At 45.8% G+C, this 14992-nt stretch overlaps 1 protein-coding gene and 1 pseudogene across 1 annotated transcript; both read left to right on the plus strand.

Moving 5' to 3' along the window:
- The first annotated feature begins 6988 nt into the window (after window positions 1–6988).
- On the plus strand, window positions 6989–8254 carry LOC123391205 (annotated as a pseudogene).
- A 218-nt stretch (window positions 8255–8472) lies between these two features.
- LOC101688665 (protein gooseberry-like) lies at window positions 8473–12554 on the plus strand. Its single transcript, XM_045077265.1, has 3 exons — window positions 8473–8492; window positions 11221–11386; window positions 12357–12554. Exons 1-3 carry the CDS (start codon window positions 8473–8475, stop codon window positions 12552–12554), a joined length of 384 nt encoding a protein of 127 aa, XP_044933200.1.
- Window positions 12555–14992: the final 2438 nt, after the last annotated feature.

The following is a 14992-nucleotide window of genomic DNA, read 5'->3' on the forward strand; positions in this document are numbered from 1 at the left end:
AAATCTGTTATTTTTTTTCTAAGCCAGTCTAGGTTTTTCCCCAGTCTTTACAGTTATCTGCCTGCTTATATGCATGAAAAAGTTTATTTTTTAAGATTTATTTATTTTAGAGAGAGCATGAGCGAGTGGAGGGGCAAAGGAGGGAGAGATGCCCCCTGTCCCCAGGGTGCAGACTCCCTACTGAGCACAGAGCCTGACCCAGGGCTCCATCTCATGATCCTGGGATCACAACCTGAGCCAAAATCAAGAGTTGGACACTTAACCAACTGAGCCAGCCAGGTGCCCCATGAAATCATGATTATATTTTTAAGCTTTTTGATTACTAAGGCCAAATTTACATACAGTAAAATCACTCTTTTTAGTGATTTTATGCTTTTATGCTTTATAGTTTTACAAGTTTGTTCATGTGCCCATTATAATAAAGGCACAGGACAGTATCTTCACCCCAATTTCCTTGTTGTCCGCCTGTAACAATTCCCTTGGGAACTGCCCCTTTCCTTTGCCCCTGGAGTTCAGCTTTTTCCAGAATGTCCCAGCAATAAGATCATACAGTCTTTGGTGTCTGGCTGCTCTCACTCAGCAAAACTGCATTCATCCATGTTGGTTCCTTTTTCTTGCCAAGTTAGATTTTATGTGGACATACAAAGGTTTCTAAAATCCTCTCCGCTCTTGAGGGAATTTTGGTTGTTTTTGGTTTTTGTCCATTATAAATAAAACTGCTTTAAGCATTTATATAGGGTTTTGTGGGAACATTAAATTCTGACTTGGTAAACTATGTGGGCATGGGATGGATAGGTCATAAATGTGTATGATTAGCTTTTAAAGAAATTGAGAAGGTCTTTACCAGGGTAGTTAGTTGTTCCATTTTTTACTGAGTTATGGGAATTCTTTGTATTCTGTATGCAAGTTCTTTATAGGAAATATGATTTGCAAACACTGCTACTCGGTTTTGATGGGTTGCCTCTTCATTCTCTTAAGAGTGTGTTTTGAAGAAAAGTCATTAATTTTGATGAAGTCTAATTAAAAATCCTTTCTTGGGGCACCTGGATGGCCCAGTTGGTCAAGTGTGTGACTCTTGATCTGGGGGTTGTGAGTTCAAGCCCCACTTTGGGCATAGAGATTATTTAAAAAAATGAAGATCTTAAAAAAAAATCCCTAACATTACATTGGTATTGTGTGACCTGGAACGTTTGAGCGTTTGAGCACAGAATAAATGAGATTTTGTTTTTAAGTAGGTCTGGCTATCTCTCTACCCCATCTAGCCTTTCTTGTGGCTGAGGGCAGCAACAAACTGACCCTTGTATACAAGACATTGGGTACTTTTGTCTTTGCTTATCTCTTTATCTTCGTCCCCTTAAAATGTAGAGGCTCTTATCTTTTCTCCCAGGAACCATACACCCATTGCGTTCAGAGCCCTCCAAATGCACAGGGCACTATTCTTATTCTTATTATGTCAACTTATTTAATCCTCATAAGAACCCTGTGAGGTTTAACAATTGTTACCATTTTCCCTGAGGAGACACAGAGAAGCTAAAATAAGTTGACCTTCATGTTCTGGTCCATTCCAGAAATGGAACTTCAACTTTGGCTGTCAAAGTCTAGGGTCTGGTTTTTTGTTTTTGTTTTTTCTAAATGTGGCAAAAACCACCTAACTTTAAATTGCCATCTCAACCATTTTTAACTGTATAGCTCTTATTGTTAGGCTCATCACATGGTTGTGCCGATCTCTGGAACTAAACTAGACTGATCTCCTAAAACTGACCTTACACCCATTACACACTAACACCTCCCCTCCCCCCAGCCCTTGGCAACCACTTCTCTACTTTCTATTTCTAGGACTTTGACAACTTTGGATGCTTCATGAGCAGGTTCACACCATAGTTTCCTTTTGGGACTGGTTTATCTCGCCTAGCATGTCCTCAAGTTTCATCCATATCTTCCCACCTGACGAGATATAGAATCTTTGAGGAACCTTGGTATTTTTTTCCATAATGGGTGCACTGTTCCACATGCCCACCAACAGTGTGGAAAGGCAGGTCTTTATTCTTAATCCCCCCAAATTCTTAGCAATCTACTTTTGAAGAATACATGCTAATACATACAGAGAGGTACACACATTCAAGTTCATGACCGGATCCATGTAAGCAGAATCGTGGAAACAATCTAAGTGTCTATGTGTAAGTTCTGGTAACTTATATCATGGTGCATTTCTATGGTGGGGTATATGTGGCTCTTAAAATCTGGCCATAGACCAGTGCTTCAGACTTTTATTTTTTTTTTAAGTTTTTTTTTTTTTTAAAGATTTTATTTATTTATTTTACAGAGAGAAATCACAAGTAGATGGAGAGGCAGGCAGAGAGAGAGAGAGAGAGGGAAGCAGGCTCCCTGCTGAGCAGAGAGCCCGATGCGGGGCTCGATCCCAGGACCCTGAGATCATGACCTGAGCCGAAGGCAGCGGCTTAACCCACTGAGCCACCCAGGCACCCCCTTTTTTTTTTTTTAAGATTTTATTTATTTATTTGACAGACAGATCACAAGTAGGGAGAGAGAGAGAGAGGAGGAAGCAGGTTTCCCACTGAGCAGAGAGCCCGATGTGGGGCTCGATCCCAGGATCCCAGGATCCCGGGATCATGACCTGAGTCGAAGGCAGAGGCTTTAAGCCATTGAGCCACCCACACGCCCCTCCAGACTTATTTTTAAGAATATTAGTTGCTAAACAAGACATAGAGCATGATAGAATTTGTACTTAAGTTTACACTATTTAAAAATTTAAAAAGCATTTTTAGGGGCTTCCCGCATCGGGCTCTCTGCTCTGCGGGGAGTCTGCTTCCTCCTCTCTCTCTCTGCCTGCCTCTCTGCCTACTTGTGATCTCTGTCTGTCAAATAAATAAATAAAATATTTTTTAAAAAAGGCATTTTTAGTTCGAGAATTTTAGATTATACAACAGTTGCAAAAATAGTACAAGACTTGCTGTAGACTGTTCCTCCAGCTTTTCCTGATATGATCTTTCATTTTTAATTTTTTTAAAAGATTTTATTTATTATTTTAAGTTCTTTTTTCCCAAAGATTTTATTTATTTATTTGACAGAGAGAGAGAGAGAGAAATCACAAATAGGCAGAGAGGCAGGCAGAGAGAGGGGGGAAGCAGGCTCCCTGCTGAGCATAGAGCCAGACTCTGGGCTTGATCCCAGGACCCTGAGATCATGACCTGAGCTGAGGCAGAGGCTTAACCCACTGAGCCACCCAGGTGCCCCTTAAAGATTTTATTTGTAAGTAATCTCTACACCCAATGTGGGGCTCAAACTTACAACCTTACAACCCTGAGAGTCACCTGCTCCACTGACTGAGCCAGGCAGCTGCCCCGTGGTCTTTCAGAATCATAGTACAAGTATCAAACCAGGAAGTTAACACTGGATCAGTACTATGAACTGAGCCACAGACTTTCTTTACATTTCACCAGTTTTTCCAACAATGTTGTTCTAATGCCGCGAGATCAAATCCAAGATCTCACTTAGCATTTAGCTGTCCTGTCCCCTTCCTCCTCCTCAATCTGTGACATTTCTTCAGTCCTTTCTTGTCCGTGTTGACCCTGACATTTTGGAAGGGTCGTGGTCAGTGACCTTGTATAAAGTCCCTCAGTCTGATTTGCCTGATGCTTTCTCCTGACTGTATTCACATCATCCTTTCTTGGCAAGATGACTACGGAAATGGTGTGTGTCCTTAGGGCATCGCAACTGGAAGTACATGATGCTGATAAACTTGTCATTGGTAATCTTTTGGCTAAGGTGGTGACAACTTTTCCTTTCATTTTTTTTTTTTTTTTTTTTTTTTTTTTTTTTTTTTTTTTTTTTTTTTTTTTTTTAAAGATTTTATTTATTTATTTGACAGAGAGAAATCACAAGTAGGCAGAGAGGCAGGCAGAGAGAGAGAGAGAGGAGGAAGCAGGCTCCCCGCTGAGCAGAGAGCCCGATGCGGGACTCGATCCCAGGACCCTGAGATCATGACCTGAGCCGAAGGCAGCGGCTTAACCACTGAGCCACCCAGGCGCCCCAACTTTTCCTTTCAAATGAAAAACATTTGTTAGGGATATGCTGTGTGACTATGCAAATAATCTGTTTCTCCTCACACATCTGCTGATGGATTTTAGGGTCTTTAATGACTCTTGCACACAACAATCAGTCCTGTGGTTGACTTTGTATTTCTTTCATTCTCTTTGTATTTATTCACTGGAATAGAAAAGCTTTCCTAGAGACAGGAATTTTATTCCTTTTATTTCTTTTTTTTAAAAAGTTTTAAATTTAATCTCTACACCCAGTGTGGGGCTTGAACTCATGACCTGGACATCAAGAGAGCCAGCCAGGTGCCCTCTTCTATTCCCATTTTAAATTAAGACCTAAAGAGGGGCACCTGGGTGGCTCAGTTGGTTAAGCATCTGCCTTCAGCTCAGGTCAGTCTCGGTATCCTGGGATTGAGCACGAGGTCTGATTCCTGCTCAGCAGGAAGCCTGCTTCTCCCTCTCTCTCTGCCACTTTCCCCTGCCTCATACTCTCTCTCTCAAATAAATACAATTTTATTTTATTTTATTAAAATATTTTATTTATTTATTTGTCAGAGAGAGAGACACAGCGAGAGAGGGAACACAAACAGGGGGAGTGGGAGAGGGAGAAGCAGGCTTCCCGCTGAGCAGGAAGCCTGACATGGGGCTCCATCCCAGGACCCCGGGATCATGACCTGAGCTGAAGGCAGACACTTAATGGCTGAGCCACCCAGGTGCCCCTTGAATAAATAAAATTTTAAAGAAAAAAAGATTCCCTATTAAAAAAACAAGGGGCGCCTGGGTGGCTCACTGGGTTAAAGCCTCTGCCTTTGGCTCAGGTCATGATCCCAGGATCCTGGGATCAAGTCCTGCATCGGGCTCTCTGCTCAGCAGGGAGCCTGCTTCCTCCTCTCTCTGCCTACTTGTGATCTCTGTCAAATAAATAAATAAAATCTTTAAAAAAATAATAAATCAAGACCCAAAGAATAAAAAAAGGCTTCTTTTCCTTTTTTTAAAGATTTTATTTATTTATTTATTTATTTATTTGACAGAGAGATCACAAGTATGCAGAGAGCCAGGCAGAGAGAGGGGGGGAAGCAGGCTCCCTGCTGAGCGGAGAGCCCTATGTGGGGCTCGATCCCAGGGCCCTGGGATCATAACCTGAGCTGAAGGCAGAGGCTTAACCCACTGAACTACCCAGGTGCCCCAGAAGGCTTCCTTTCCATTCAACCTTATGGCCAGAACTTTCTCTGAACATTTACGTTTTGTTTTTCTATGTAAAAGGAAAGCTTGCTGTTGATTTAAAAAAATTTTTCTTTTCTTTTCCACCAGGTAATCTAGTTGAGCTTCCTTCATTCTTCTGCAGCCTAGAATATCTTAGAATGAACATGCCATATTTTAGAAACACTTATGTTACAGGTAAGCACTTTGAGTACTTCCAGTTTTTTTTTTTTGAAAGTAAGCCCTATGAGACACACAGACACACACACAAGCAGAGGGAGACTCACAGGGCAGGGAGCCTGAGACAAGACTCGATCCCAGGACCCTGAGATCATCACTTGAGCCGAAGTCCAAGGCTTAATGGACTGAGCCACACTGGCACCCTCTATGTTCCAAGAATCAACACCATGAACCTCTGGCTTTGGTTGTAGCTCATTTTCCAGAGGAGAAGAGAATAGGGCTCCAGATGGGTCAAGAGGGAACCTGCTGGGATGCCTGGGTGGCTCAGTCAGTTAAGTGTCTGCCTTTGGCTTGGGTCATGATCCCAGTGTCCTGAGATCGAGTCCCACATCAGGCTCCTTGCTTGGCAGGGAGCCTGCTTCTCCCTCTGCCTCTGCATGGCACTCTGCCTGCCTGTGCGTGTGCTCTCTCTCTCTCTGACAAATAAATAAAAATAAAATCCTTTAAAAAAAAATAAAAAAGAGGGAACCTGCTGACATTCATAGACTCTTTCAACATATTTCCAGGGAAGTTGAGGTACTACCTCTCCCTGGGAAACCAACTTTCCAATGCAAACAAAACTGCATTTTAGCATTCAAACTATAATCAGTAGCCTTAATAGGGGTTGGGGGGACTTCAAACATGAAGAAAAACCAAAAGTTTCTCTTGAGATTCTATCTAAGCCGCAAGTTTTACCCCTTCCCAGTGCTTATTGCTCTGTAAGTGACTGTTTGAGCACTATTTGGTTACACCAGCGGTAACTGTTTGGTATTGACTGAATACAGAATTCATAGACTCTATTAGCATGCACTCCATCTTAATTAAAGACGCAGCATACTAAAGAAGCCTCAACACATCATGATGTTGATCATATGGACCATATTTTCTGAAGCAACGCATGTAACAACAACATAACGCCTGAGCCAAAAGGTGGAGACAACCCACATATCAATGGCCTGAATGGATAAACAGAATGTGATATACACATATAACAGAATACTATCCAGCCTTAAAAAGGTAGGAGATGCTGACACATGCTACAAATGGGTGGACCCCCATGTTATGGGAAACACTGCTGGGTGAAGGGAGCTGATACCCAAAGTACAAATATCGTACAACTTCACTTATACGAAGTCTCTAGATGTGTTTGTAGATGGAAAGTAGCATGGTGGTTGCCAAAGGATGGGGGGAAATGTGAAGTTACCGTCTTATTAATGGGTACAGAGTTTCAGTTTGGGATAATGAAATTTTGGGGATGACTGTACAGCAGTGGGAATACACTTATTGGCACTGAGCTTGTACACTTAAAAAGGGTAGAAATGGTAAATGTTATGTATATTTTAACCACAGTAAACAAACAAACAAAGAACCTAATGCAATCACAAACAGAAGCAAACTCCTAAAGACGCAACCCCTCTTTCATCTGGAAACTAAAGAAAATGAGAACTGGAGGACCAAGTGACAGCAAAGTAATTAGGCTTCGGAGCTTGGGAGGGGCAGCCGCAGCCTCTATGAACGTAAAGACATGGGAGTGATCAGTAAAACGGGAAAGTAGGAAGTGATAAAATTAAGAGCAGAAATTAACTTAATAGAATACTACAGTGAGTACCTGCTTTTGTGTTGGTTCTTACAGTGCTGGCTTGGGGATGTGGACGGACAGGGGTTTGTGTACGAGGAGCCCGCAACACCCAGTGTGCAGAGATACCACTCTCTCACAGGCTGGAGGGATTTTGTAGAGAGAGTTGGAGAGCATGTGGTTGAGGTATTCAAGGGTTCCAACCCTATAGACAAGTGCACATTAGACCTCAATGAGGAATATACTCAGATTACCTATATGGAGCCATACTTTGACACGTATGGGATGAAGGACAGAATCATGAATTTTGACCAAAATTACGATCTTTGCTGTTTCACATACTTCAGATGGTCGTGTCCATGAGGAGCTTCATGAACAGTTCAACCTCCCCTTATGCTAAGACAAGGGTCAGTGTGACTCACAGAGAGATCAGCTAAACCCAGCTGAAGCTGGTATTGAAGATACACAGAAGACCTGACAGGTGGCATTTCCAATGCTTTGGGATCCAGCAGACCCCAAATGCTTTAGACAGCATTCTAGGGATCTGTACGTACAACCAGGAATCAGGAGCCTTTGGAAGTTGCCTAGGTATTCCTATCTGAAACAGCCAGTGACCCCAAACTTTTCAGACTTCACAATAAACTACTGATCTGCTCTGAAGATTTTACTGAAAGGCGTGTGAGGATGCTTTAAGGAAAAAACAGGGAGGTTCAGTTGGTAGAGCATGCAGCAACTTTTTTTTTTTTTTTTTGAGCATGCAACTCTTGACCTGGGGGTTGAGCTCATACCCCATGTTAGGTGTAGTGCTTACTTTAAAAAAAAAGAAAGAAAGAAAAGTAAAGTAAAACAATTTATTTTTAAAAGATTTTATTTATTTATTTGACAGACAGAGATCACAAGTAGGCAGAGAGGCAGGCAGAGAGAGAGGGGAAAGCAGGATCCCTGCCGAGTGGAGAGCCCAGTGCGGGGCTTGATCCCAGGATCCTGAGATCATGACCTGAGCCGAAGGCAGAGGCTTATTAAACCACTGAGCCACCCAGGCGCCCAAAGTAAAACAATATTAACTGGGCCAGATCAAAAGTAGTATCAAAGTGACCTGGAGAGAAACTGTCATTGCCTTAAAAGGTTCTCACAGCCTCTGAAACAGAGAGATCCCTTAGTTGTATGAGGTCATGTGCCACAGGTGGTTTCAGTCCAATAAGCCCGTGGACTCTCTAAATGGATCTCTAAACTAGATGCACTTTGCCTCATTTGGGAAGAGCCCTGTGTTCAACACTAGGTATGAAAAGAAGTTAAGATCTATTGAAAAGCAAGACTTGGGGACTTAATTCTGGAAATCATAGCATTGACTACCCACTGAAGACCACAGAGGCCCACACAGTATCAGGTATAGATCATACAAGTCTGAGACTCATGGCCATGTCGTTTCCAAGGTGCTGGTAAGATGCTGGCGCCCTGTTTAAGGACATTTTAACGACTCCCAGGCAATGATTCACTGTGTTTAACATTTCTGATACCATAGTGAAGGTTAAATTTAAGTCTGCATTTTCAAATTTATATTACCATTTATAGATTCATTTTGGAAACTTTTAAAATGTGGTGATTTTATTTTTTTAGTGATGCTTATTTTAAAGGTGCTATTAAATGTGAGAATGCTTGCGCTTAAAAAAAAAAAAAAAAAAAGACAAAATAAACATCTACAGATACCGAACAAGAGCGTAGAAAAAGGCACCAAAGAACATACCAGAAATAAAAAGATAGAAATATCTCTTGGCTGCTAAATGTAAAAATTAGAAAAATCTGACAATTCTCTAGAAAAATATTAATGACCTCCAAAAAAAAAAAGAGAGAGAGAGAATGAGAGAGAAGTATTGATGGCCACATTGAGTGACCTTTAATGACCAGGGGGGATCAACAAGAGCTTTTTCTCTTAGGGGGCAGATATTTTCCTTTTTATTTATTTATTTTTTTAAGATTTTATTTATTTATTTGACAGAGAGAAATCACAAGTAAATGTAGAGGCAGGCAGAGACAGAGAGAGGGAAGCAGGCCCCCTGCTGAGCAGAGAGCCTGATGCGGGACTGGATCCCACCCTGAGATCATGACCTGAGCCAAAGGCAGCGGCTTAACCCACTGAGTCACCCAGGCGCCCGATATTTTCCCTTTTAAAGACCAGACTATTTACAGAATGTAAATAAAGAGCCAAGGTCAACTTTGGTCGGTGGGCTGCACGCTGTCGGTCCTTCAAGTTCTTAACTAAAGTCTGACCTCGCACCTTTAAGAATAATTGAGGCCGCAGTACAACAGAGGCCCCCCTCAGCCCACCTATCCCTTGCCTGATCCTCACAATGGCTAGACAGTATGACTGACTCAAAAAGGAAGAAAAATCAGGCAAAACCTCGTGCTCCTGGGGTCACCTGGAGATCAGATTTTTAAAAAATTGCGGGGGTGTCTGGGTGGCTCAGTTAGTTAAGCGGCTGCCTTTGGCTCAGGTCATGATCTCAAGGTCCATGGATGGAGGTCCGCATCGGGCTCCCTGATGGGTGGGGGGTCTGCTTCCCCCTCTCCCTGTGCCACCCCTTCTCACTCTGCTCTGGACTCTAATAAATAAAATCTTTTAAAAATAAAGTAAAATATTATGAAAATTAAGGCAGATACATTAAAAAAAAGACTTTTTTTTAAAGATTTTATTTATTTATTTGACAGACAGATATCACAAGCAGGTAGAGAGGCAGGCAGAGAGAGAGAGGAGGAAGCAGGCTCCCTGCTGAGCAGAGAGCCCGATGTCGGACTCGATCCCAGGACCCTGAGATCATGACCTGAGCCGAAGGCAGAGGCTTAACCCTCTGAGCCACCCAGGCACCCTAAAAAAAAGATTTTATTTATTTATTTGACAGAGGCAGCAAGAGAGGGAACACAAGCAGGGGGAGTGGGAGAGGGGAAGCAGGCTTCCCGCTGATGTGGGGCTCCATCCCGAGACCCTGGGATCATGACCTGAGCTAAAGGCAGGTGCTTAATGACTCAGCCACCCGACACCCCGTGAGAGGTATTTTTGATATATTTCAAAATTAAATCTTAGCAAAAATATTGGATTACATGAGGGTTTTGCAGTCCGGGCAGTACTGACACTGGGCACTGGATGATTTTCTGTTGTTGGGGCCAGTCCTCCACATCCTTAGTCACATTCCTGTATTGGTAACATGTATTTACTGTTCCCTGCTGTACTGGGGGCCTCTGAGTGGATGGATGGAAGCATGCCGGGGAGTGGCCTTTCAGAGGGGGCGGTGGGGGGATCTGGGGAAATGCAGGGCCTTTGGATTTACATCCTTTGTACTCCCACCCAAGGAACGGATGAGGACAGCAGCAGGTCCGAGCAAAGGCTTCCTACCACCCAAGCAGGAATGGCACACCGGCCAGCAGGTAAGGGGCCCGAATCTGTACTGTCTGCCAATTACGGTGATGCAAACACTCCAAAAATATTGGATCTCAGGCCGCCGATGCATTGAGGTTTGTGAAACACGTGACCATTTAACAGTAGTGAGCTAGTACGCATTGATCTGAGCTACCACTCGAAGGTGATGGGATCCCAATGCTGGCTGGGAGGTGATAACTTTTTTTTTTTCCCATCTGGAATAATTCACCGTATCATGGAGTGGTCTTTCCTTAAAAATTAGGAAATCTTACCCATTTAAATCCCCCCCCCATGTAATATTTTGGGTGCAACTGTGAATATTTTTCTTTTGAGCTTAATACAGCTTCAGAGTCCACAGTGTTTGGCCAAATTTGGTAAATGTACATTCTCTCCGAAAAAAGAGCCCTTCCTCTAACTACTAAACCTCACTTCCTTCTAAGAGGCACCCAGAGATCCAGGAGACTGCTTAGGACCCCAGTCTGGATGGGACTGTTGTGAGGCCAGATTAAACGGGGGAAGAGTGACACCCAGAGGCACATGGTTTCCTTGAGTCAAAAATGGGAGAGGAAAAGTGGACACAGCACTGGAGAGACTGGCCTTTTCTTGTTTAGAACAGATTCTCCCACGTAGCACACGTCAGCGCTGAGCAGGAACCAAAGCGCCAGGGCAGAGAGCTGGGCTAATGAGGGGCCAGACTGAGTTCCAGGGTCTGCGCTCACACCACACAGCGAGATGGCGGGTTCGGGCTAACCAAGTGTCCCCTTCTCCTCAGCCAAACTGAAGAGAAGCCGAGAACGTACCTCCTTCACCTCACATCAGAAAGCAGAGCTGGAAGCCTTGTTTAGTCTGACTCAGTTTCCAGATTATGTCACCCAGGAGTCACTGGCATCAAAAATCAATTTGCAATACACGGTAGTGCAGGTCTGATCCCCTGGGGCGTGCGCCAGGCCTGCCCAGTGCTCCCCAGACGCTTCCCCCGCATGCCGGCTCCCTCTCCCTTCCCTTTGTCTCGAGACCAAATAATCACAACTAACCCTCCTGTATGGAGCAAGCGTCAGTAACCCGACTCTTGTGCTAGAAATACCCATTTTACACGGGGGATAAACTGAGGCACAAAATGGCATGGTAGCTTCTCCGGCACTGTCAACATGGAACTTTTCTGCCTGTGGAGCACTTGTCCTACACTGTGCCTCACACAAAACCACAAAGATCAGAAGGGCCATCCTTTAAAGTCAGACACGCCATTGTTTGCAGAAGCTCGTCGCTGGGACTTGCTCAGTAAGGGCACTAAGCAACCAGACCAGAGGTCTCCAGCTAGAATCACACCCAGGGCATTGCAGATCCCTTCTGGAATGCTCCTCTTCTGTGTGCATCCATCAGAGAGGATAACAAAGATCCTTCTTGAGGACCTCCTTAGCCAGACCCCATACTGTATACTGTCCTATGGAGCCTTGACCCTTTGTCCTGCAGAGAGCTCCTGGCATTTGGCAGAGTCCCCCTGACTCCTGCTCTGGGGTCCAAGCCCTCCCCTTCTTTCTTCTTTCTCCATCCTGGCCACGGGTAAGAAATAGCTCCTCCCCAGCCTCAGGTACAGTGTGCAGAAGCCCCCCTTGCCTCCCCAAGGAAGACTGGTTCCCAAGGAAGATGAACGGCCACCATCCTGGGTCCCTTTCACTTTCTGGATTCACACCCCCCCACACCCCAATCTCCTCTCTTCACTCCACAGGTCTGGTTTAAGAACCGCTGAGTTAAATGGAGAAAGAGTGTCGAGAAAGGACAAGAAGTGGGGCTTCCACGCCCCACCCCTGCAGCCAGGAGGAACACAGCCCCAGCACCCACACACCTGGCCCACAGCAGACTCACTCTCCCCAAATGTCCCCGTCCCCCAGAGGCAGGTGTTGGAGACTGTGACCCTGAGCTGGACAGGCTGGTGGCCACGGTGCCTGCCTTGTCCTCTGCCCCTTACGACATAAGCCAGGTGATGGAAGCTTATGGGTGTCTGGGAGAGGAGGAGAGTTCCAACACCTTCACCTGCCTTTATCAGTACCTCTCCCAGACCGAGTGTCAGCTGGGGCCAGAGTCCCACTAGCTGGTCCTGTCCCAGCCACTCAGCTCTGTAAGGCTATTGATCTGTCTAGGACAGGAGCAAGCTGGAAATTCCAGAGACCTGCCAGGATGGTTAAGTTACAGTTTTAGGGGTGACTGGGTGGCTCAGTCGTTAAGTGTCTGCCTTCAACACAGATCATGATCTCAGGGTCCTGGGAACGAGTCCCGCATCGGGCTCTCTGCTCAGCAGGGAGCCTGCTTTCTCCTCTCTCTCTGCCTGCCTCTCTGCCTACTTGTGATTTGTCTGTCAAATAAATAAATAAAATCTTAAAAAAAATTAAAATAAAACTTTAAAAGGTGCAGTCTAATTAAAAAATGGGAAGTAAATCTGAATAGATATTTTTCCAAAGAAAACATAGTTGGCCAACAGGTCAATGAAAAGGTGCTCGACATCACTCCTCATGAAGGAAGTGCGAACCCAAACCTCCGCAGGGCATCACCCCACACCTGGCAGCATGAATGGCAGTTATCAGACAGGAAACAGGGAGCGTTGCTGAGGGCGTGGGGGGAAAAGGAGCCCTCGAGTGCTGCTGGCAGGAATAAACATCTGCACAGCCAGTGTGGAAACCAGTATGGAGGGTCCGGAAAAACTTAGAAGTAGAGCTACGCTCTGACCCAGCAATCGTGCAAGTTCCGACCTCTCAACAAGTTCTAGGTTCCGGGGGCCAGAGGGAGGCCTGGATTTGGTGTGTGTCAGATAGGGGACCGCCTTGAGAGCATCGGGGAGTGAGGGCCCAGGAGACCGGCGAAATGGAGGAGACGCCCAGGGCTGGCGTCCCAACATCGGGCAGGGAGCTGCATGAGGAGACCGGCGGGGCAGTGCGTGGAGCCGGCCCCACTGGCACTGTGGGTGGACTGGGCGTGTGTCGGGGGTGGGGATGGGCGGGAGCAGCGCTGGGAACTCAAAGCGCCAGGACGCTGCACAGGGATGAGGACGGCAAGAAACCGGCCTCTCAGGAGGCAGGTGCAGGTGGGCGCTGGGCAGGTGAGTGGACCGTGGAGCGGGGCTAGCGGGGCTGGCATCAGAGGCGGGGTGGGGGGCGGTGCTGAGGACGGGGGAACCCTGCCACTGCGGATGTCGGATGTCGGCGTGGACATGCAAGGCCAGCCCAGGCCCTGGTTTGCAGGGTCAGGAGGCCTGCATCGCTGGCAAGGCGCCGGACCGTGGAGGCAGAGGGGCTCGCGTCAGCAGAGACTGCGGCTGGCACGTCTGTCCACCTTCTGCACTCTGGCCCGGTCCTCCTGGCTTTGAAGGCCCTGACTTTCCTACTCTGGTTCTTTTGTTCTTAGACCAAATCTGAGGAGAGAACATGTGAGTCAGGGTGAGAGGGTATGAAAAGCATCCTCGGGGCCGCTCCCATGTTTCCCAGGACAAAAGCTGCCTTCCCAAAGAATCACAGAGCCCCCGTCTCTTCCTCTGGATCCAGTCAGGGGCCTGGGGTCCAACTCCTGCTATGACTCAAGCTCCAGAAGGGAGGCATGGGGAAAAGCACGAGCCTTGGGGAGGCACAGAGGCTGTGGGTGTCGTGGTGAGACTGGGGTCCTGCTGGAAGGCTAGAATGCCACAGCTCTTTCCCTGTGGGCCTCTGTGGGTAGGGAAATTATGGGTTTTGGGCAGAAAGATGCTGCCTCAGAGATTAATGGGATATGAATGGGATGGGGCTGACCTAGGGGCCCCTAACGTTCTTCTGGTGGTGTTTCTGGACTCACGATTAGGAAGAAAAATCGGGGTTGGAGGACCTAACCTCACAGACCTCAGTTATGTGATTGTGCAGAGTGAGTTTAAAGATTAACTAATTAAAAAAAAATATATATATATTTATTTGGCAGACAGAGATCACAAGTAGGCAGAGCAGCAGGCAGAGAGAGAGGAGGGGAAGCAGGTTCCCAGTGAAGCAGAGACCCCAATGCAGGCCTTGATCAGGTCATCAGATCATGACCTGAGCTGAAGGCAGAGGCATAACCCACTGAGCCACCCAGGAGCCCCTAATTATTTTAATTTTATTTTAATGATCTATTTATTTATTTAAAAATTTTATTTATTTATTTGACAGAGAGAGAGATCACAAGTAGGCAGAAAGGCAGGCAGAGAGAGAGGGGGAAGCAGGCACCCCTCAGAGCAGAGAGCCCAATGCAGGGCTCCATCCCAGGACCCTGGGATCATGACCTGAGCTGAAGGCAGAGGCTTTAACTCACTGAGCCACCCAGGTGCCCCAAGATTTATTTTTTTAAAGAGATTTTATGTATTGGGGCAGGGGAGAAACAGATACCCCGCTGGGCCGGGAGCCTGACTAAAGGTTTGTTTAAATATCATTCAGTCCTAAGAAAGGAGGAGATCCTGCCATTTGTGAAAATGTGGATAAACCTGGAGGGCATGATGGTAAGTGGGACAAACCAGAGAAAGACCTACTGTACGAGCTC

Source organism: Mustela putorius, unplaced genomic scaffold (genome assembly GCF_011764305.1).
Source record: "Mustela putorius furo isolate JIRA1106 unplaced genomic scaffold, ASM1176430v1.1 tig00000196_pilon_pilon_pilon, whole genome shotgun sequence".
Lineage (NCBI taxonomy): Eukaryota > Metazoa > Chordata > Mammalia > Carnivora > Mustelidae > Mustela > Mustela putorius.